At 38.0% G+C, this 21144-nt stretch overlaps 1 protein-coding gene across 1 annotated transcript in view; it reads left to right on the top strand.

Annotated features, from left to right (window-relative positions):
• WNK3 (WNK lysine deficient protein kinase 3) overlaps positions 1 to 21144 on the top strand; it is a 106672-nt gene that overhangs the window by 72618 nt on the left and 12910 nt on the right. The window contains exons 12-21 of the mRNA XM_058171594.1: positions 480 to 4169; positions 7177 to 7244; positions 8652 to 8793; positions 10001 to 10117; positions 11931 to 12086; positions 12185 to 12236; positions 15777 to 15911; positions 17864 to 18693; positions 19212 to 19440; positions 19826 to 19950. Of these exons, the coding sequence (XP_058027577.1) occupies positions 480 to 4169; positions 7177 to 7244; positions 8652 to 8793; positions 10001 to 10117; positions 11931 to 12086; positions 12185 to 12236; positions 15777 to 15911; positions 17864 to 18693; positions 19212 to 19440; positions 19826 to 19950 (5544 nt within the window). The remainder of the gene's footprint in view (positions 1 to 479; positions 4170 to 7176; positions 7245 to 8651; positions 8794 to 10000; positions 10118 to 11930; positions 12087 to 12184; positions 12237 to 15776; positions 15912 to 17863; positions 18694 to 19211; positions 19441 to 19825; positions 19951 to 21144) is intronic.

Below are 21144 nucleotides of genomic sequence, written 5' to 3'. Positions count from 1 at the left end.
TTTCTTCTTTGAACATTTATTTGCCTGAAAGCTTTTCCACTCTCACTTATAAATCTAAAGACTTGTGAAAAGGGTTGTATTTCTGGATGCTATAGAGATTGCTGTCTCACTACAATGCATATTGCTAGATGGGACTAACATTCACAAATAGCAGTTTTGCTCAGACATCTCAAATATAAAAATGTGAAAAACTTTCAGCATTTCCATTTATTCTTTTTAGAGCACAGGCAATTTTCCAGTTCCTATAGTTAAAGTAATTCTTTTAAAACATCGAATAAGTGTTGCTAAGGTGATGGAATTTTACAGCTGATATTTTTAACTTGTACAATACATTCTATATGTTTGTTGCTTTTTATATAGCCAGTTCTGTCTGAAATGATGTCCAGAAGATTATTTTCATGACAACATTTTATAGGATAAAATCTTGATAAAAAACAAGCACTGTATCAACATCTAAAATAAGTTTATTTTTTTACCAGCCTCCAGATTCACAGGTATCCTACAATGCAGAAAATCAAGCTTTGGATGGATCCATCATGGGAGTTCCTCAGCAGATGTTGACAATAACTTCTCCTCAGAATATACCTGCCTCACAGGTGGGGAATCAACACATGCCAACAAGCATGCAGTTAACCTCTGCTGCTAGACTTGGTAGTCAGGCTACAGCTGCTGTGGGATCGGTGGAATTAGAGACTGCTCCTGCCAATTTGGTATCTGCCAGTCAGTCCCCTGTGCTACATGGGCAGCCTTCGGTTCAATATGTCAACAACATACAAGTTCTTCAGTCAGTTCCACAAGGAGTTAGACTTATTCAACAACCCAAGCAAGTTTCACAGCAGGTGCCATCGACACAGCAAGCACAGCAAGTTCCTCAGCAGGTGGCATCTATGCAGCCAAGCCAGCAAATGGTTCCACAAATGACATCATCTTCACAGCAGGTTTCTCAGCAAATTGCAGCTATGCAGCAGATTCCCCAGAAGCTAATGACTATGCAGCAATCTCAGCAGGTAGCATCTATGCAGCCACCTCAACCAGGGGTGTCCTTGCAGCAACCACAGCAAATTCACCAGCAAGGGATGCCTATGCAGCAGTCTCAGCAAGTTCCTCAACAAGCGACATCTATACAGCAAAGCCTAACTGTTCCACATGTAGCTTCTACTCAGCAGATTCTAGAGCAGCCTCAGAAAATTTCCCAACAGTCGGCATCCATACACCAGCCTCCGCAAGTTCCTCAGCAAATTCTCCAACAAGTGGCATCAGTGCAGCAGCCCCAGCAGAATCCTCAACAAGTAACATCCACACCGCAGCCTCATCTTATTCCTCAGCAGGTTCCTCAACAAGTAACATCCACACTGCAGCCCCATCTTATTCCTCAGCAGGTTCCTCAACAAGTGACATCCATACAGCAGCCACACCATATCCCTCAGCAGGTTCAACAGCAGGTGACACCTTTACAGCAATCACAGCAAAGTCCTCAACAGGCAGCAGCCATGCAACAACCTCAACAGGTTCCGCAGCAGGTGACATCCATGCAACAACAGCACATTATACAGCAGGTGACAGCCATACAGCAGCCACAAGGTCCTCCACAGGCAGCATCTATACAGCAGCCACAGCATATTCTTCAGCAAGTTCCACAGCAGATGACAACCATACAGCAGCAACAACAACAACAAGGTCCTCAACAGGAGGCATCTATACAACAGCCACAGCATATTTTTCAGCACGTTTCACAACAGGTGACACCCATACAACAGCCACAACAAGGTTCTCAGCAAGGAGCATCCATACAGCAACTACAGCATATTCCTCAGCAGGTGACACCCATACAGCAGCCACAACAAAGTCTTCAACAGGTTCCACAGCAGGTGACTCCTATGCAGCAACCACAACAAGGATCTCAACAGGCCGTATCCATACAGCAGCCACAGCACATTCCTCAGCAGGCTCCTCAGCAGGTGGCACCCATACAGCAACCACAAGTATCTCAACAGGCAGCATCCACACAGCAACTACAGCATATTCCTCAGCAGGTGACATCCATACAGCAGCCACAACATATTTCCCAACAGGTGACATCCATACAGCAGCCACAACATATTCCCCAACAGGTGACATCCATACAGCAGCCACAGCATATTCCTCAGCAGGTCCCACAACAGGTGACACCCATACAGCAGCCACAACAAGGATCTCAACAAGCAGCATCCATACAGCAGCCACACCATTTCCCCCACCAGGTGACATCCATACAACAGCAACAGCTTATTCCACAACAGGTGACACCTATGCAGCAACCACAACAAAACCCTCAACAGGTGGCCTCCATACAACAGCCACAACATATTCTTCATATTCCACAGCAGATGACATCCACACAGCAGCCACAGCAGGTTCCTCAACAGGCAACAACCATGCAGCAGTCCCAGCAAATGGCAACTGTTCAGGCACAACAAGCATCATCTATACAGCAGCCACAGCAAGTTCCACAGCAGATGATATCTATACAGCAGCCACAGCAAGGACACCCACAAGTTACACAACAGGTGGCATCCGTGACTCAACCCCAGCATGCTCCTCAGCAAGTTCTCCAGCAGGGGACATCAATGCAAATGGCACCAGGGCTGCAATCTCAGCAAGTTGCCAATCAGCAGATTGGATCCCTGCAGATTCCACAGCAGGTAGCCTCCATGCAGCAAGTTACACAGCATGGGGCCTCCTCGCAGCAACCTCAGCTGGTTTCCCAACAGGTGGCATGTGGGCAGCCAACTTCACAATCTCAACATACTGCACCCGTTCATCAGGTCTCTGCTGTACCACAACAAATGACACTGATGCAGCAGGTCTCACATTGCCCAGAAATATCCCTAGATACTTTGGGGCCTCAACAAGAACAGCAAATGACTCAGATACACCATTCTACAAATCAGCATCCTTGTGTAATGCAACATACGTTATTTCACATGCCTCCACAACAGCAGAAAGAAGAGCAGTTTGTTCTCTCTTCTGATTCCAAAGATCCATTGCCAGCTGTCTCTCAGCAAGACATGGAAAAGCATCAGCAATCTGAATTCTCAGGTTCAATTTCAGAAAAGGAGGCTTATTCCATCCAGACCCAGTATCAGTTGCAAATCCAGGAACAAATGATATACCCAGCACAATCCCCACACAACCCACCAGTTTCAGAGCAGCTGCAACACCAAGTAGAGCCAACTAACCAGCTGCAGGATCCAGAGCAAGCCGCATGTCAGATGCATGTCACTTATACAGCACAGGGTTCAAATCAGGCGCCTTGCCCAGAGCCATTGATTTATGCAGCTTCTGGAGTATATTCAGGACATTCTTTGGACCAGTCAGCGTATGTTTATCAAGGGCAGGCAGCATATATAACTCAACCAACCTATATGGCTCAACCTCCAGAGATTCAGCAAGCTCATTTAGCAGTACGGAATACTGATCAGTCAAGTTTTGCTGTGCATTCACCTGATCAGTCATTACACCTGTCAAAGGATGGAGATGCTGGCAACCTGGAATTGCAGATTGGTTCTACACAGTCCACAAAAACTCATCCTTACCCTTCTGAGCCACATCTGCCGGAACCAACAGTATATCTTATTCAGCAAGATTCTAGCATGGGCCACCAGCAGCTGCACCCACCACATGTGGCACATAAAATTGCAGAAGGACAACAGTCAGGGCCACAGGCACCTTTTGCCTCATCTCAGCCATCTTTCACACCACAAATGCAATCACAATCTCCTTATCAGGAGTTTAGCCAGCAACCTATTACTCAGCCGCAGAAAGCCACAATCCCTCAGTCTGCCCTTGATACATTACAGACCGTAACTTCTGTATCAGAACAGTCAGAACAAGTTTATACAATGCAACAATCTTTGGATGTGTCAGGACTGTTGAATCATGCTCCTCTCCTCCAACAGTCTCAGACGTTTCAACCAATTGACAATAACCAACAGTTTATTCCTCCACCAATACCAGCATACATTCAACAGCAGCCAGTATGTCAGAACTCAGTTTTAACTGCAGAATTGATTGTCCAGGAGCAGATTCCTTTTAAGAATTCTATGGCAGCTTCTTTGAACCAGCAAACAGCATTTATTGCTGTGAATGAACCAAACCAAGAGTATCATCAAGGACAAGACATTCCACAGGTATGTCAGTTGTTATATCTACCAAAAAATAATAATAATCATTTTCTCGGCTACCTAATCCCAGAGAAGAAGAAAATGTTTATTATAAGAGAACATTTACGTTTTCAATCCTAATGTTTCACTTTCAAATTTTATTTTATTAAGTAACAGTTATTTGCATTAAGGGAAAAATGATAATGGTGATATTGGAAATAGACCTTTCCACTTGCTAATTTCTCTAATAAGAAAATTATCAATCTGTATACAAACAATCTAGATGTACAAAGGAACATAACTGTACAGAACTCCCCTATTCCTTGATAGCTGTGCAGGATCATCCTATGCTGCCACAGTCATAGGCTCTTAAATGCAGGTTTATTATGGAGCAATCACTATGGAAACATATTTTTTTTGGGGAAAAAAGCAAGGTGGTGGGGTTTTTTAAGTTTAGTTTTCCCTCATCCTTACCCTTTAATCTCTCGGAAGGAATTTTGGTTGTCTTTTGTTTGTAATTTTTGCCAAACCATCAGGGAGTGGTAAAAACACATACTCTAAATCTTATTTATTTTATTTTATCTTATTTTTTAATCTTATTTTTTTCAGGTGGGGAAAGTTACAAGATATTTACCAAATGTTTGCAAGTATGACGGTTACATGAGGGTGGGTGCAAAAGGTTGTTCAGCTATTGGTTAATTTGATGGAAGCAAGAGTAAGCACAAGTTGATCATCTCTGAAGCTCCACACTTGGAAAACAATAGTGCTTCCACAATTACAGTTTTGTGAATGTCCCCATGTATTTTGATTTTATTTAAGCACACTCATTATAAAGAATGGAGAATCCAGTGGGCTAATAGCCTCCCTGAACCGTTACCAACTCCCCCCTTCCCCTGCCATCTTAATGTGTCATTTAGATCACATCTTCTTTCCTGTGAACTGGTGTTGGATAAAAACTCTTCTAGAAAAAAAAGCTAGAATAGAATAAAATAGCATAGAATAGCATAGAATAGAATGAGATAGAATGGACCTTGGAGGTCTTCTAGTCCAGCCCCCTGCTCAAGCAGGAGACCCTATACCATTTTAGATAAGTGATTCTCTAGACTTTTCTTAAAACATCCAATGTTGGAGCACCCATGATTTCTGGAGGCAAGAAACAAGAAAAAGTTCCAGTTGGCTCCCTTTTTGTTAACTATTTTGCTAATTAGCTTTGAACGTTTCACAAACATTAATTGTGAAGTTTTAAGATAAATTGATAGGCATGGTTTTCTTAAGAGTTACTTCATGCTCTCCTGAATTTAAAAGATTAAAAAATAGGTATAATCCAAGAGCCTGTGTAGTGGGGGAAAGTGAGCATTCCCATGCCTTTCTTTGACTCTATGCCCCTGCCAACATGTTACTTGATTGCATTTGATCTTATTTGCTGTGCCATCCTGGTTCTCAATTGCTTATACTCGGGTCTATACGGCTTATACTCGAGTTGTTTTTTTTTTTTAAGCCCCTCGGCTTATACTCGAGTATATACGGCTTATACTCGAGTTTTGTTTTTTTTTTTTTCACATTTTACCGGCACAAACTTGGCGGGCTTTTGCATTAGCGCGGGGAAGCCCTGCCGGTGCAGTGAGAGGGCGGGGCGGGGGAGCCGCCAGCCTTCTCAGCTGAGGAGGAGGTTTCAACCGTAGGTGCCTCATTTCCCACCCTCGGCTTATACTCGAGTCCCCAGTTTACCCCAGTTTTTGGGGTAAAATTGGGGACCTCGGCTTATACTCGGATCGGCTTATATTCGAGTATATACGGTAGGTATAATCCAAGAGTCTGTGTAGTGGGGGAAAGTGAGCATTCCCATGCCTTTCTTTGACTCTATGCCCCTGCCAACATGTTACTTGATTGCATTTGATCTTATTTGCTGTGCCATCCTGGTTCTCAATTGCTTATCTCAGTATATGATTTGTCTTTCTTATCATCCTCTCCCATATAATATAGTTCCAGCTGTTTTTGTGTGTGGCCCCCTCCCCTACTTCATGCTTCTTTTCTCTGGTACACGACTTCTAATACCTATCATTACTTCAGAATTTTCTTTCCTTCTTCTTGCTGACTCTATCCTTTTCTTTTTAGCTGCCTGGGCATTTTGCCCTGTAAATTAAATTGTATACAAGTATCACATCTCAGTTATCCTGTCTTCTTAATGATACGGTTCACCATCTTCTTGGATACAGCTTAAAGTTTTAATTTCACAAAAATTGCTATCTCATGCCTTAAATTCCTTAAAGAAGACTGGCTTGAGTCTTGAATCCCATGAAGCCTTTTAATCTCTTAGCATTTAGATTATTAATGAGCTTTAAAAATAACACACATATAGAAGAGGTTTCATTGTATTATAAATCACCAGATGTAGCAATCTTTGGATTATGTTTCTATGTGCCTGGTGTACTATTGCTTAACATATTTTTTTGTTGGACTCTTCTGGTTAGAATAATTATCTTTAATCTAATGTTTATGTATCTGAAGGCTAAAATCACATAAAAAGTCCTGCATACTAGAGTAATTCCTATCTAATTTTTGAGTAGAAAAATGGCTCTAAATCAGGGCAGCAGTTTCAGTTGTACTTGGATGAAGTACAGTAACATCTGAGAAAGTTACAAACAATTGTTTCCTTATTAGTGATTTGTAGCCTCTTATAGTATCATTTAACCATCACTGTGCCAGTATAGCAGTAATGAAGAGGTGCTTTATCTTGTCACAAAGATGATGATTTACAGAAAACTATACAATAATCATAAGAAAATGGCTACAATATCACAGTTTAAATAGCTAAAAGGAAAAAAGCAAACACAATACTTTGTTAAAACTTCCAAGGTAAAATATTGTGCTAGTTTATCTTTGATACACCTTAGCGAGTAAAACATGAGTGTGTGCTATATCAAACGCATGAACAATTTGCCTATTCTGGAGTTAGTTCTCTTCTAAAAGATTTACTCTATTCAGGGGAAATTAGCAAATGGTACACATCAGTTTATCCCCTCTCTCCTCACAGGTTTCCATCTCAGTATCAGATGAACATGAACATCAGCCAGCAGTTCAAAAACAAGAGTCTAGTCAAGGGTGAGTTTGCTCTAAGATTAATTCACTTGGCTGTCACAGCAGTAAAGGGGATTGGATTTCAGCTCACATTATCCAAGAGTCAATATAGCAAAACTGGAGACTCCTAAGTGGGGGAAAGGTAGCTTAGAATAATGCCCAAACTTGATGAACAACTACATTTTTTATTCATAAGTGAAGAACTGAGAGGACTGTGAGTGTGTCCAGAAACAGAAGATGACTTGGGAAGGTAACAGTTCTCAAAGAATGTGAGAAGAAAGATGAAATGTTCAGGTGGTTCTTTTAATCAAATGAAATGTTTAAAAAAACTTGTGGATTCTCTTCAGTGAAATAGTTTAGATTAAGCATGTTTAAAAAAGTGTGTCTCTAACACTCTCAGTTTTTTTTGCTGCATCATTCAGTTTCAATACTTGGCCACTTCTCTGACTCCCTATGGCAAAATTACCTACTGTATAGTAGGCCTACATTGTTTTCTATATACTATGTCAACAGCAATGGGCAAAACTCAAGCTACAACATTGCATTTGTAAAGATCCGTATAGCTGTGCCTTCCCTGTCCTATGCAATCTACCCTCATGTCCATTTTCCTTTGTTACAGCACAGCACAGAAATATAACAAACTGCCATTGAAGAAAGCTCTTAATTCTCCTGTTCCCTAGGTTGGAATGTGGTGGGAGAGTGGGAGGATGTGCGGATATGCCCAAATTTGTTTTATATTTGAGTGAAATTGTATGGCTATGGTTTTAGCCTTGGCATCACTAACATGGCCCTCACTCCCTCTATCCCAAGGTTATGACCTATACCTTATTGATTAATTATTGTGATGAGGACTTTGTGACTCAGAGTAATATAGAATAAAGACAATATGTTTCAACCTAGTTTTAATTTAAATTGCATCTTCTTTAAAGCTGTAAGTACAAAGTATCCCCAAAAAGAATGATTTAGATTAATCTGAGAGCAATTACACTTTTCTGCAGAATAGGATCAGTGCTTCTAACAGATCCACTTTGTTAAATCCAGCTTCTTTTGCACTGGTAAGAACATTCCCTGAGTGTGCTCAGAAAATTGCCACCACTGAAGTAAAAGGAAAAAATCTGTTTTATAATACAAATAAAGAAGCAATTTGGCAGTTTTTCAAACATAATAATTTATACTATTTCCTTGTCAAAAGCATTTTAGTTCAGTAGTGTTCAGCATGAGCAGTGAGGAATATTTTTATCATTTTTAAGTTACTGAACAAGTAGTGCCTGCCATAGTCTATATTTTATCTTTTCTGCATTTATTGTTTTGGCTCTGATTTAAGCAATTGATATATTGGAAATTACCTTTTGTACTTACTAATGTTTAGAAAGTTTAGGAGGTAAGGATATGCCTGCCTCCTAATGTTTCTGTTTTCTTTCTTTTATTTAGCTTGGTACAGGACCTTCCAAAGGAAGGTGTGACTGGCTGTGACCTTCCATGTGGAAATGGAAAACAAGATAAGAGCAAACAGAGAAGGACCTCATGTGCCCGATCAGAGAAGGGAACCAAATTTCAACTCACAGTACTGCAGGTTTGTATATTTTTAAACTAGAGGCTTTTAAATGGGGGATTACAACAAAATCGCTGGCCAGGTTTCCTGCCTTCTCTGCCTTCTTTTTTTTTTTAACAAAGAAGTTACTAAAATTAGCATGCTGTGAAGCAAAGCATCATCAAGTAGCATCACTTTTCTTGAGAAAAATGCCAGTGGCCTTCACATAGCAATTACAGGAATACTTAATATTTATTAAAAAAACCCAGTGAGCAACTGCACCCCAGTACCTTGCTTGGAATGTACTTAGGACAGAAGTCAAAGGTAACTTTGGAGAAGTAGAAAGTAAGCTTATCTGATAAGTAATTGGCTATTTTATGGGCCCAATTTATATGTAGGCAAAATCTTTCTATAATCACCATTTTCTGACAGTGCTCAAGATACACTTTCAAAATTACAAATAATTCACTAGCCACAAAATACTTGCATGATCCTGGAGAACAGGATGTAGAAGAGGAACAGGATTACATAAGAGCATATCTTTAGACCTTGTGACAACATCAATAAAAAGATTGTTTACCTGAGCTTAACTGCTAGTATTTTTACAATTCTGGTTATTGCTTGCAGTTAAAACAGTGATTTAATGTTGTTGTGCATTCAATATTGACTGTATGAAACAGTGACCAATTTTAATTGAGTCACAATTGGCTGAGCTTGTACTTTACACTAATGCACAAGTCATATTTTGTAAACTACAATGCTTGGGTTCACCCATAGCTAAACAAAAACATGACAAACCACATTCATTCTTATTGTAGGTGGAGAATTATTTTCTCTGTTTCTGTTTAGAACCAGTACTTTGGCTCAATCTCTTCTAATTCACAGGCAATGTTTCAGATACGTGTGAACATTTATATTGCAGGATGCAGAGAGAACAGAACCAGCTAGTTTTGCTCTACTGACACAGTGTTTCAATCATTAGAAGATGAAGCAGTCTCCTATGATTCCTAATTCTTTCCTCCCTGTAATGATACAGTACGTGACCTGTAACACATGCATTGAAACAAAAATTATTGAAAAGGATGAGCTTTGCCATAGTAAGGACAATTATAATAGTACTTTGTTGTTGAACTGGTCATGTGATTTTATGGAAAGTATGACTTACCTTAGATGTTAAAGACAGAAAAAAAAAAGATGTATTCTGCATCTGTCTAATAGCACAATGTCTTTTTTGTTGCTGTTCAATCAGGTATCAACATCTGGAGACAATACTGTTGAGTGCCAACTGGAAACACATAACAACAAGATGGTTACATTTAAATTTGATGTTGATGGAGATGCTCCAGAGGACATCGCTGATTACATGGCAAGTTATATATGCCTTGCGTCAAAATAGATAATTCCTTACTAATGGCATTCAAACTTTTAAAAATTATTTAGATGCTATATAGTTCAAATGCAAGTACCCTAGTTCTTCATGATATTTCACAAGTTATATAGAACCTTTCTATATAACTTGTGAAAGTTATATAGAACCTCTTAGTTTTGCAGCTCATATGCCTATATTTTATTTATTTGAGAATTAATTTTGATACTGGCTTTGGGGCAAGACTATAAAAATGAAGAGGATTTGGGGCTGTTCGAGGAATGTCTGAGAATAAAGGACAGAAATATATGACTGCACTTTACTTTTGGAAACATCACATTTGGAATCTCTGAAAGTTGTTAGCTTCCTTTAGACTGATAATATAATTCATATTTTAGTCCTAAATATTTTATTATTTGTTAAATGTATTCATCACTCATCCCACCATGGGGCTATTCTGAGGGGGGTGGAACTTACAATAGTGAAAATGAGATTTAAAAAAAAATTAAACAACAATAGCTAATTAATAAAATAATAAAATAAACAAGGAAACTACAATAAAATGAATTTTAAAAAAGGAGGAGGAGCAGGAAGCATGGGGGGGGGAATATGAGCTCAGTTAATTAGTCTAGCAGCCATCTCTAGTTGAAGTACTCCCCCATTGGGTCTCCAAGCCAACTGGCAAAGCCAGATCTTCAGGCCCTTGGTGGAAGGAGGGTGGAGGCAAATCTCATCCTCTGGAGGTGGACAAGTTGTTCCCCATCAGCGCTACAGCAGAGAATGCCTTTCTCCTGGATCCTGTTAGTTGAAGTTCTGTGACCTACTGGCATGAATACCTGGGAGTATATTACCTGGGGGTAAGGGACAGGAGGAGAAGAGAAACATTAGAAAAACATTTCAGAGAGTGGTCTATGTTTAAATTAGCAAAAGGAGATTTTGAAAGCATATATATGTCATATCTGAAAGCTAACTTTGCATCATGGACCTTATTTGTTTTATTAGAAACTACTAGAATAAATTCTATTCTATTCTATTCTATTCTATTCTATTCTATTCTATTCTATTCTATTCTATTCTATATCACATGGGATGTACTTTCAGGTGACCATATAATTATATCCTTCACATCATACTATAGAATTATTATACCAAACTTACTCATCATCTGTGAGGAAATAGTATAGGGGTATTGCTTCAAAATAAGTATGTTCTATGATCAATAGATTAATGAGCTCATTTGAAATTTTGAGAACACTTACCAGATATCCACAAAATTGGCAACATTGGTGGGCAAGGCTAATCACAAACCATGCATTCATCTGGAGACAAATAGATGTTGCTGCTTACCATGATTCCAGCCCCCCTGATGGTGCCCAGAGATATTTGTAAAAATAAAAAAAATGATGTCAGAGATTAATATTTTGCTTTGTAAGAAAAGTAAAAATAAAAAGATGGATATGAAGCCAGATAATATTTCAAAAACTGAGGTATTTCCACTAATACTAAATATAATAGAAGAACTGGACACTGGCATCATGTGAGAAGAGTTGGCATTTCATAAAGGAAAACAAATTAGCATTATTGGGAAATAAAGCTTCAGTCAGTTTTTTTAGAATACTTTGTCAAGATTAATGTTCTTTTCAACATGTTTTGTAATAACTGAATATTTGGAATGTGACTATTTATGGGTGAGATCTAATTTTCTACAGCCTATTGGAATGGGTGATAGCCAGAATTTGAAGAGCAAAATAAGGTTTGTATCCATATCTTCTATCCTGTTTCTCCCGCCCCTCTTCCCTTTCCCACTTACTAGGTTGAAGATAATTTTGTATTGGAAAATGAGAAGGATAAATTTGTTGATGAGCTGAGAGCTATTGTTTGCCAGGCTCAAGACATCATTTCTAGTCTTCCTATTGAAGAGCGAGCCGCTGGCATGGAATCTGCTCCTTCTGATCCAAACAACTGCCAAGTAAGTTTAGCTTCTTTAGTAATGCCAGTTTTCTGGAAAGATGTGTACTTATATTGGGAAACTCCCTTTTTATATTTATCTATTCATTTTTAATTCAGACAGGATCTTCTGAACAAGTTCAGATAAATCCAGCATCTACTCAAAGTGGCAGTAAGTAACTATTTTAAAACATTTAACCCTGCAGGACCAAAGCAACACTCTGAAACACACAAGACTAAAACCATCCTTATTTAAAAATAAATCTATAGAACACAGTGGATTTTTGGCAAAGATCTATTCTCAGCTCTTTTCTATTTTGTCCTTTCAATCCCCTTACGATAGTTTACCTTTGATTCTCTGGACTGCTGCAGAGAGTCAATAGTTGACTCTTTGCAGTAGTCCTGTTGATGTTAGTGGAATATTCTAAACATTTTAATGACATTATCATAGGCTGAAGAATGGTAAATAATGAGCTCCTAATGAATGTTGTTAAATTAGCATTATTTCTGGAGTTGGCTTGGTGGACCTTTAAGAAAACTAAGAAATACTAGGAGCCCATTTGATAAAAGTTATGCCTCATAGACACATAAATTGTATTCACTACCAACTCCTTAAGATTATCCCTGCATTGAAAAAAGGGATTTACGACTGTTTTTCACACTTACAACCATTGCAGCATCCCTATGGTCATGTGACCAAAACTCAGATGCTTGGCAACTGACTCATATTTATGATGGTTGCAGTGTCCCCTGGGTCATGTGATCTCCTTTTGCAATCTTTTGACAAGCAAAATCAATGGGGGAAGCCAGATTCACTTAACCACGTGTTACTAATTTAAGAACTGCAATGATTCGCTTAACAACTATGGCAAGAAAAGTCATAAAATGGGTCAAAACTCACTTAACAAATGTCTCACTTAGCAACAGAAATTTTAGGCTCACTTGTGGCCGTACGTTGAGGACTACCTATATTAATTAACTAGTGAAAATGTATGCCAGAGCAGCAAAAGACATTGAATACTACATATGCTTTAAGGATAAAAATGGATGGCAGGGCAAGCTTAATCTTAAAACACTAGCAGTACTTTGATGAAATCTCTGATTTCAGATTTCCACACTTGCAAATCCCTGTTGGCTCCTCTAACATTGGGCCAGGCCTGCACAGGATTATGCATCTCAAGAGGTTATCAAAGCTATCAGCGACATGAATTTTAAGTACGTGTCCATGATGTGCCTGAGCTACTCATAAAATGGGTCATAATGCCAGCATTATGCTAATACCAGCAGCTGAGTAAAATGTACCGCCAGCCTTTTGACAACTTTCCTGTGAAAGTTGGCACACACTAAGGTTTGGCATTATCACCATTGCTGGTAATTACCATCATGGATACCATCATGCAAGACCTGTATCATAGTTTCTCCTAGGCCTTGCTCCAGGACAACGATGTCTTGCTCGCAGCTACTACAGGGAGCACTACTGCAGCGCTGCAGTACTGTGTCCAAACATGGAATGATCATTTTGGCCAATTTAGTTTGCATTTTAATATCCAGAAGACAGCAAGGAAGGAAGGAAAAAAAATTGGGAGGAAGGAAGGAAGGATTGATTCTAATATTCCTTGCCATTTTCTCCCAAGGAAACTTAATAGAGAAGCCAACAGGAAGTCCAAAGTCACTCATAATCCCACTGCTTTTTTGTCCACTCCTGATCATTCTGGTTGTCTCTTTAATAAAGTATCTCTGAAACGAGGATCCAATGGATTATGGATTGTCTAGGGTGAACTATTTATTGTGTTCCTTTATATGATACAAAATTAGTCCGATTCAAACATGGTTGATTTCATAATTTTGTTTCAATAATTGCATTAACAGAACAATAACAGTTTTATTATTGTTCTCAAAGTAGGCATCTGTTTTTTTATTTTGTAATTTCACGTAATTCTAACATGCATGTATTTTAGGTCCCCAGAGGACCGGAATGTTTATAATTCTGGCCATAATCCAAAATTCCATAATTCAAATATTACCATAGTTTGTCCCAAGCTGGTTTTCTGTAGAGCTATTTGGCAATATCTACAGTTCTTTTGGGTTGAGCTGGCCAATAAAGCTACTAAATAAATATTAAGATAAAACTTGCAGAATTTCCAGCTATTATGCTGTCTGGCAGTTTTGGGAGTTAGAATTAGCAGGCTGGGGAAGACTGAGTTGAGTGATAATTAATTGTGTTTATAAAGCAGAAGTCTTTCTTATCATATGTGAAGACAACTGTAAAACATATGGAGCTTTTAAAAGCAAATTATGATTGTTACTTGGTTTGTTTAAACCTTGCTGGAGCTTGATACAGCTCTTTGGATCCTAATCCTACAATCTGTGGTATGAGTAAAAGTTACGGATCTTTTTCTGGGTTAATTGATTAATGATACAATAAATGTAAATTTTGATAAAATAGAAATATGTCATGGAAGCCAGATGTGTATCAGAAAGCCTTCTCTTGAGAAAGAATAAAACTCTGGATTAAAAGGAAATCTGTTGAATTCACTAATAATCTGAGTATTTTATTGATTACATTTTAGATATCTTTTTTCCTTTGTTGATTTGAGTTTCATTCCATGGAAATTAAAATCATGGTTACTGTCTGATGCAGTGCTATTGATTGATTCAGTTGAAATTAAATAATAGTATAAATGAATAAAATTAATTAATATAGAATGGTTCTATTGAAGCAGGATCAATATGTCATGTACCGATACATTTAATAAATACAAGCAAAGGACAGGTGTGTCACATAATGCAAATTTCATAGATGTGTATGCAATTTATGATAAATATGGTGGAAATATGGCCTGAGAAGCATTGTTTTTACTAATGAACATCTTTAAATTTAGGCCTTGGGGCAGGATGGTATCAAGTGTCTGTAGAATTTTACCTGATTGTTTCTCCAGATATTCACAATTTGATTTTATTGTTGTATTGTTTTCTTGCAGTTAATGTTGTAAATTACCCAGAATGAGTTTCTTATGAAGTTAGATGGTCTCTAAATTGAATTAATTAATACATTAACAATGAATAAACAAATGTATGTGTATTGTCAAGTTGGATAATTTTGAATACTTGATTTATACAGAAAGGAGAGAAGAAAGAAAAGCTTTTATGTTTCATTAGTGGCTTCTAAAGGAACACTACTTTCATATTTAAAAATGCATCTAAGTAATGTTAAAAAAACCATGAAGAAAGAAAATCCACCCTTCACCATGTTAGAATTAGTATTTACTCCAATGTAATTTAGTGTTCCCTTATGTCTATTAAACCCTAATCCTAATCTTAATCCTAATATTAAGGATTATCACAGGCATCCTAATTAGTTGGATTACAGTGATCCAGGCTTGAGGGGGGGAAATTATTCAAAGTGTACATCAATGTACACATTAGACATTTTAACTCTTTAAATAAAACACAACTTTTGCTCTTGGAACAGCAATCATGAAAATCGAGGAAAAATAAAACTCTTTCCATGTGCTGCTGTCCACAAGTGTATATGAGCGCCCATGCATATTGCAAATCAGTTTTCCCCCTTCAAATCCTGACTTCTGGATAGCCCTACTGATTGTTGTATCATTTTACTTCTAAGAGTCCTTTTTTTGCAACGGTAGTGCTGTTTTTGTAATTATCTAAACAACGAAGTAATCTCCCCTGTTTGCTTCTCTCTCCTTTTTAGGTGATGCTGCTCCCCAGTCATCCCCTGTTGGCCGCTGGAGGTTTTGCATCAACCAAACAATAAAGAACAGAGAAACCCAGACGTCTTATATCCCAGTACAGTCAATGAAAACTTTTCAAGGATGTCAGACAACAGGTGAATACATGTTTAGAAAAAAAAATGGCAGATTTTTCTTTTGGGGCAGTCTGGATGATTTTGGTGGTAGTCTGGATGATTTTGGAACTGGGCTCTGCTTAAGTAAGAGTGCTCAGATTGCAAAGTATTAGGGGAATGGTGGTGAAGAACAGCAGACCATTTGAGAATCTCTTTCTTTTCAATATTACTGCATTTACTTGAAAAGAAGGCAATCTGAATTTGAAATAATGCCCCATCCTCCAGAAGATTAAACAAACTTACAAAAAGCCTTATTTGCCCTGCGATCGCATTCCCGTTTTGAAAGCAAATTATTTTTGGGGTAAAATAGTAATAAAGTATTATTCTGTGAAGATATATTCCTATGAATCTCTTCATAGGAAAATATTTCATTACTTTAGAGATAGTCAATCCAGTTAATAGCAGTTGTTCGTTCTTTGAGATCCCAGCTTTAAACACTATGCTAAAGCATTATGTTCACATTTTGTGTGAATGTTTTCCATTTTTCTGAAGTTTTTTGGGAATTTCACACTTTTTACCATTCTTTTCAGTCGCTCTTAAAAAACATAGTTTGCTTATTTGTTTGTGGCCTTACTGGTTCATGCACAATAATTATAGTGACAGAATTAACTTATCCATTTTTTACTTTATTTTTTTCTTAGATTAGTATGGTGATGGATAGTCGTAAAGAATGACAGCACAAACTATATAAAATCAGCTTTAATACCTGCAGCAAATCTTCATGTTTTAATAGAGAACTTAGCATAATCAGCTTTATCCATATTCAGTTCAATACTGAATTCGTGTCATATCATCCCTGATGAAGAAAATTAGTGATTTAATTGGCATTAGGGTTGGACAAGAAATAAATATATCACTGTCTTATAATAATTAACATTTTAACATATATTTAATAAAACAATCAATTTTTCATCTTAATAAAATGATTTATTTGGAAATAAGTAAAAAAACAACCTTTATTTGCCCAGACCTTCAATGTTATTGCTCGTAAGATCTTGTTTTCTTTCCCTCCCTCCCTCCCTTCCCCTCCCCAACCCATCCTTTTAGTTTTTACTGTATTGTTTTTTTTATTATTTCTAATAAAACGCCTTAATGAGACGTAGCTTAAAAACAGATAAACATTTTAAAAGAAAAAAAAAACCAAGATTATATCACCTCAAACCAGGGGTGAAATTTACTTACTTTCCCTACTGGTTTGCCAACGTGAGCACACTGTCGTCTGCGCATTTGCAAAGCCTTTTGTGCATGACCAGAGGCTTAAAATGTTGCAAAAAAACTACATCATGACGTCTGCGCGGGTGGCCAGAGCCTCCCATAGCCGCTGCTACTGGTTCAGCTGAGCCTGATAGAACTGGCTGGATTTCACCCCTGCTTCAAACCGAGTTTTTGTTATTTCAGTGTTTCTTTCTAGGCTCTTTCTGTGATATATTTTTGCCCAGACTTTCCCAACCTTGGTCCTCTTAAATATGTTGGGGCTGCAGTGTCATGAGCCATGCTAACTGAGAATGCTGGGAATCTTGGTTTTCAATATATCTCCAGGATTCCAGTTCTGATGAGGATCTTCTGTTTCAGATTCATAGGGCTTAATTTCCTAAGCAAGACTGAAAATAGTGACATCTAAATTTTTAAACCATCTCTCCCTTGTTCATAATAATCTTTAAATAACTTTTACTGTGAAATGTTACATTTTTGGGCCCAGATTGTTGTGGGCAATATGCTGACTCTGGAAACCACTTAGAGAGAGCCATGAAGCTCTATGAAGCAGTATATAAGTCTAAGTGCTATTGCTATTTTAGAAGAGTAAAATAGTAGTAGTAAAGTAATAGTAACCAACATGGAGATCAGCTTTTAAAGCTTTATTAATAATAGTCTCTTTTTTTGGTGGGGGGGAGTTTTATTTTATCAGCCTCAATTGTTCATCTGTTTTGTTACAGATTACATAAAGGAAAGTACAAAAGAAGAGACACCCAAAGATTGTTCACAACCTGTGGACAATCTCAATAGCCAACATAAGCCTAGCCCTTCTTTCAGTTCAGAAGATTTGACAAGTGACAGTGTGATATTTGAACCCCAAATTTTGGAACCTGACCTTTCAACCCTTTCTCTTGAAGCAGAAGGCAGCACAGATAAATTACCATCTGCCTCTACAGGGGACAATACTGATGTTACTACTTACGATTCAGAAGCTTGGCTGGACCCTTTGCCAGCAGAGACTCAGTATAATGGAGCTCCCCTATCTTCATATGTACCTCATCCAGCATCTGTTGTGAATGAGTTGAATTTGTCCACAGAAGCCTTTGAATCCACATCAATGTCTTGTCAGACCTCGATCACTGAGGAAGCAGAACATGTAATAAATGCTGAGCAAGCAGCTGCTTTGGCCCAGACTCCAAGTCAGGAAGGAATTGCCTCCTCATCTATTCTGGAATCAGACAGTGAGGGTCCCCCTAAGATCGATTTTGTTGACAACAACATCAAAACTCTGGATGAAAAGCTGCGGACACTTCTGTATCAGGAGCACAGCTTGTCAGGCACTTCTCCAGAGAGCCAAAAAGACACACAGAGTGCAGTGGAGTCTCCATTTTCCTCATCTGCTGAAGATACTTTTCCCTGCCCTGGACCTGAAACACAAGACACTAATTCCCCCCAAGAAACCGATCCCCAAGCTGCACTCATTCCATCCGGAAGTCATCCTGATAGCTTGCCAGTGATGAGGCAAGAGGCCAGAGTTATTACCTCTGCTCCCAGGGATTTCTGCGGACATGTGAGTATTGACAAGGTTGGTGGGGGCTAAACATAGCCCCACTAAAGAAATACAGAATATTGCTGAATGCCTGTATAAACTCATCTCCCTCACTGATCCTGGCAAATGAAAAGTAAGCATTGACTCCACACAGATGGTTCCAACATGTTTTTTTCCTATTCATCAATTTTGTAACGAGTGGTTTTTGAATGGGAACAAAAATCTGTGTGTGAAATCAGGAAATCATAGGGAGCAGAGATCTGCTTATATGTAAAATTAAACAGGGAATTGATTTAATGAATGAATTAAATGGGTTTTAAAATTGGTTTTTAAGCATTCCTCAATTTTTTTCACTTAACCAATTAAGAGTCTCAGGAATTGGACATTCAGATTTGTTTGGAGTTTTGCTGATGTAACATTAAGTAAGGAGGCAATCTTTAATGCATCTGAGGCTCAAGTGGTATGTGAAGTATCCTCATCCTCTTATTCAGATATTGTTTCTTTTCTACTTGCTTCCCTGCTCCCCTTGTTTTGTTCAGGAGATGTCCTTGGAGGCTTCATTTCCTGAGAATCCTGTGGCTTGTCCTGCTTCAGAATCAAGTGGTGGAGCTGTGCACCTGCATGCAGGAGGTGGATATTTTGGCCTAAGCTTTACTTGCCCTAGTCTCAAAAACCCTATTAGCAAGAAATCCTGGACTCGCAAATTAAAAAGCTGGGCATACAGGCTACGGCAGACCAGCTTTTTCAAGAGATCAAAAGTCCGGCAAGGTAGTGTGCTTACAGTCAGGGATCTAGACTAGGTAACATCCGTTTTGATTTCTTTAAGTATGTTTCTCTTTCCTCCTCCTCCTCCTCCTCCTCCTCCTTTTTTAAAAAAAATTTGGGCATTTCCTGCAAATCCATATATCCCTGTGTAACATTTCATCTGTCACCACTTTGTTTTCCGGTTTGATTAACCAGTTTTTTCATTCCACATAGAAGCATAGGTCTTGGGATATTAAAAAAAAAGCCTACATGTATACTAGAATCTTATTTTATAATGTAGTACTGTCTGTTAGTGTTCACATGGTCACAGATTTACCTGATCTATTTTGTTTTTCCTTTGTTTTTGTCCCCCCCTACCTGCTTTCCCCCCCTTTTTTAAAAATCACAGCAGAGGAGATGACGGTTGATGTTGCTTCTGACTGGATTTCTCTTTCTGAGCAAGCAACCAGAGAGAATAAAGCATTTGGTCATGCTAAATCTGTAGGTGGATCATTCCAGCGAGGCAGATTTCAGGTAAATATAATTTAATTCATTCATTCCTATTCAAATATGTCCCATCCAACAATGATTTATTGTTGGGGGTCAAAAATAATTTATTGTTGATATGTTGAATAAAGGATGTATGTTCCGCAACAATATTTTTTAAAAGTTTTTTATTTATAATACAAATTAAAAACAATGGACATAGTGTGACATCTCCAGTTTAAACGTTTTCATCAACTTTTGTCATATAATTCATATACTTCCTTATCTCTATGCATATTTATACTAATTATCACATTTCAAATACCTATATTTTTTCATCCATATACGTTATATCGATATCTAATTCAGTCGTATCTATCATAACAAATTAGCATAAAAAACTTCCAAACATTTTACTTGTCAATGGTCCTATATCCCAACATTTCTCCTCCTTTCCAGCCAATAATAAAATTAGTTTCAGATTTCATAATACTCTGATTCATTCTTATCTTTAAGTTCCAGGATCAGTCTGTCCATTTCCACACAAATTAATATTTTAGCTAACACGTCTTCTTCTGTGGGGGTCTCTTTGTTTTTCCATTTTTGTGCAAAAGCTAATCTTGCTGCTGTTAGAATATGTAACATTAGGTAAATTGCGCTTATTGTATTTGCCCTCTATGATACCCAGGAAAAAAAATTCCAGTTCTGCTTCTATATTTTGCGTTGATATCTCCTCTCTCCATTGTCTTATCTGGTGCCAAAATTTTGCGGCTTTTGGGCATTCCCACCACATGTGATAAAAAGTCCTTGGCGCTGCCTCACACTTCCAACACATCGACAAATGTTTTTGCTTATCTTTGCTAATCTTATAGGTGGGAGATGCCCCCTATAAAACATCTTATATAAATTTTCTTTGTATGTAGCAGCTAAGGTAATTTTCATGTTTCTTTCCCAAAGATCCTGTCACTTATCTAGATCAATACTATAGCCAAAAGATTTGCTCCAAATTAACATAGTTTCTTTTACCTGTTCTTCTAACATATCTTGTTCCAATAAATAATGGTATATTTTCCTTATTGCCTTCTTCTCTGTTCTTAATAAAATTTTATCTAATTCTGTTTTTATGCCCCAATCTTTCTTATCCTTCATATATTTTTATTGTACTTGGAGATATGCCCACCATTCAAGTTCAATTCCTTCCTCTTTTAAATTTTTCCTAGGTTTCAACTCTCCCCTCTCGTT

Source organism: Ahaetulla prasina, chromosome 2, assembly GCF_028640845.1.
Source record: "Ahaetulla prasina isolate Xishuangbanna chromosome 2, ASM2864084v1, whole genome shotgun sequence".
NCBI classification, from domain to species: Eukaryota; Metazoa; Chordata; class Lepidosauria; order Squamata; family Colubridae; genus Ahaetulla; species Ahaetulla prasina.
Note: the sequence above shows the minus strand (reverse complement) of the source record. Positions and strands in the feature narration are given on the sequence as shown.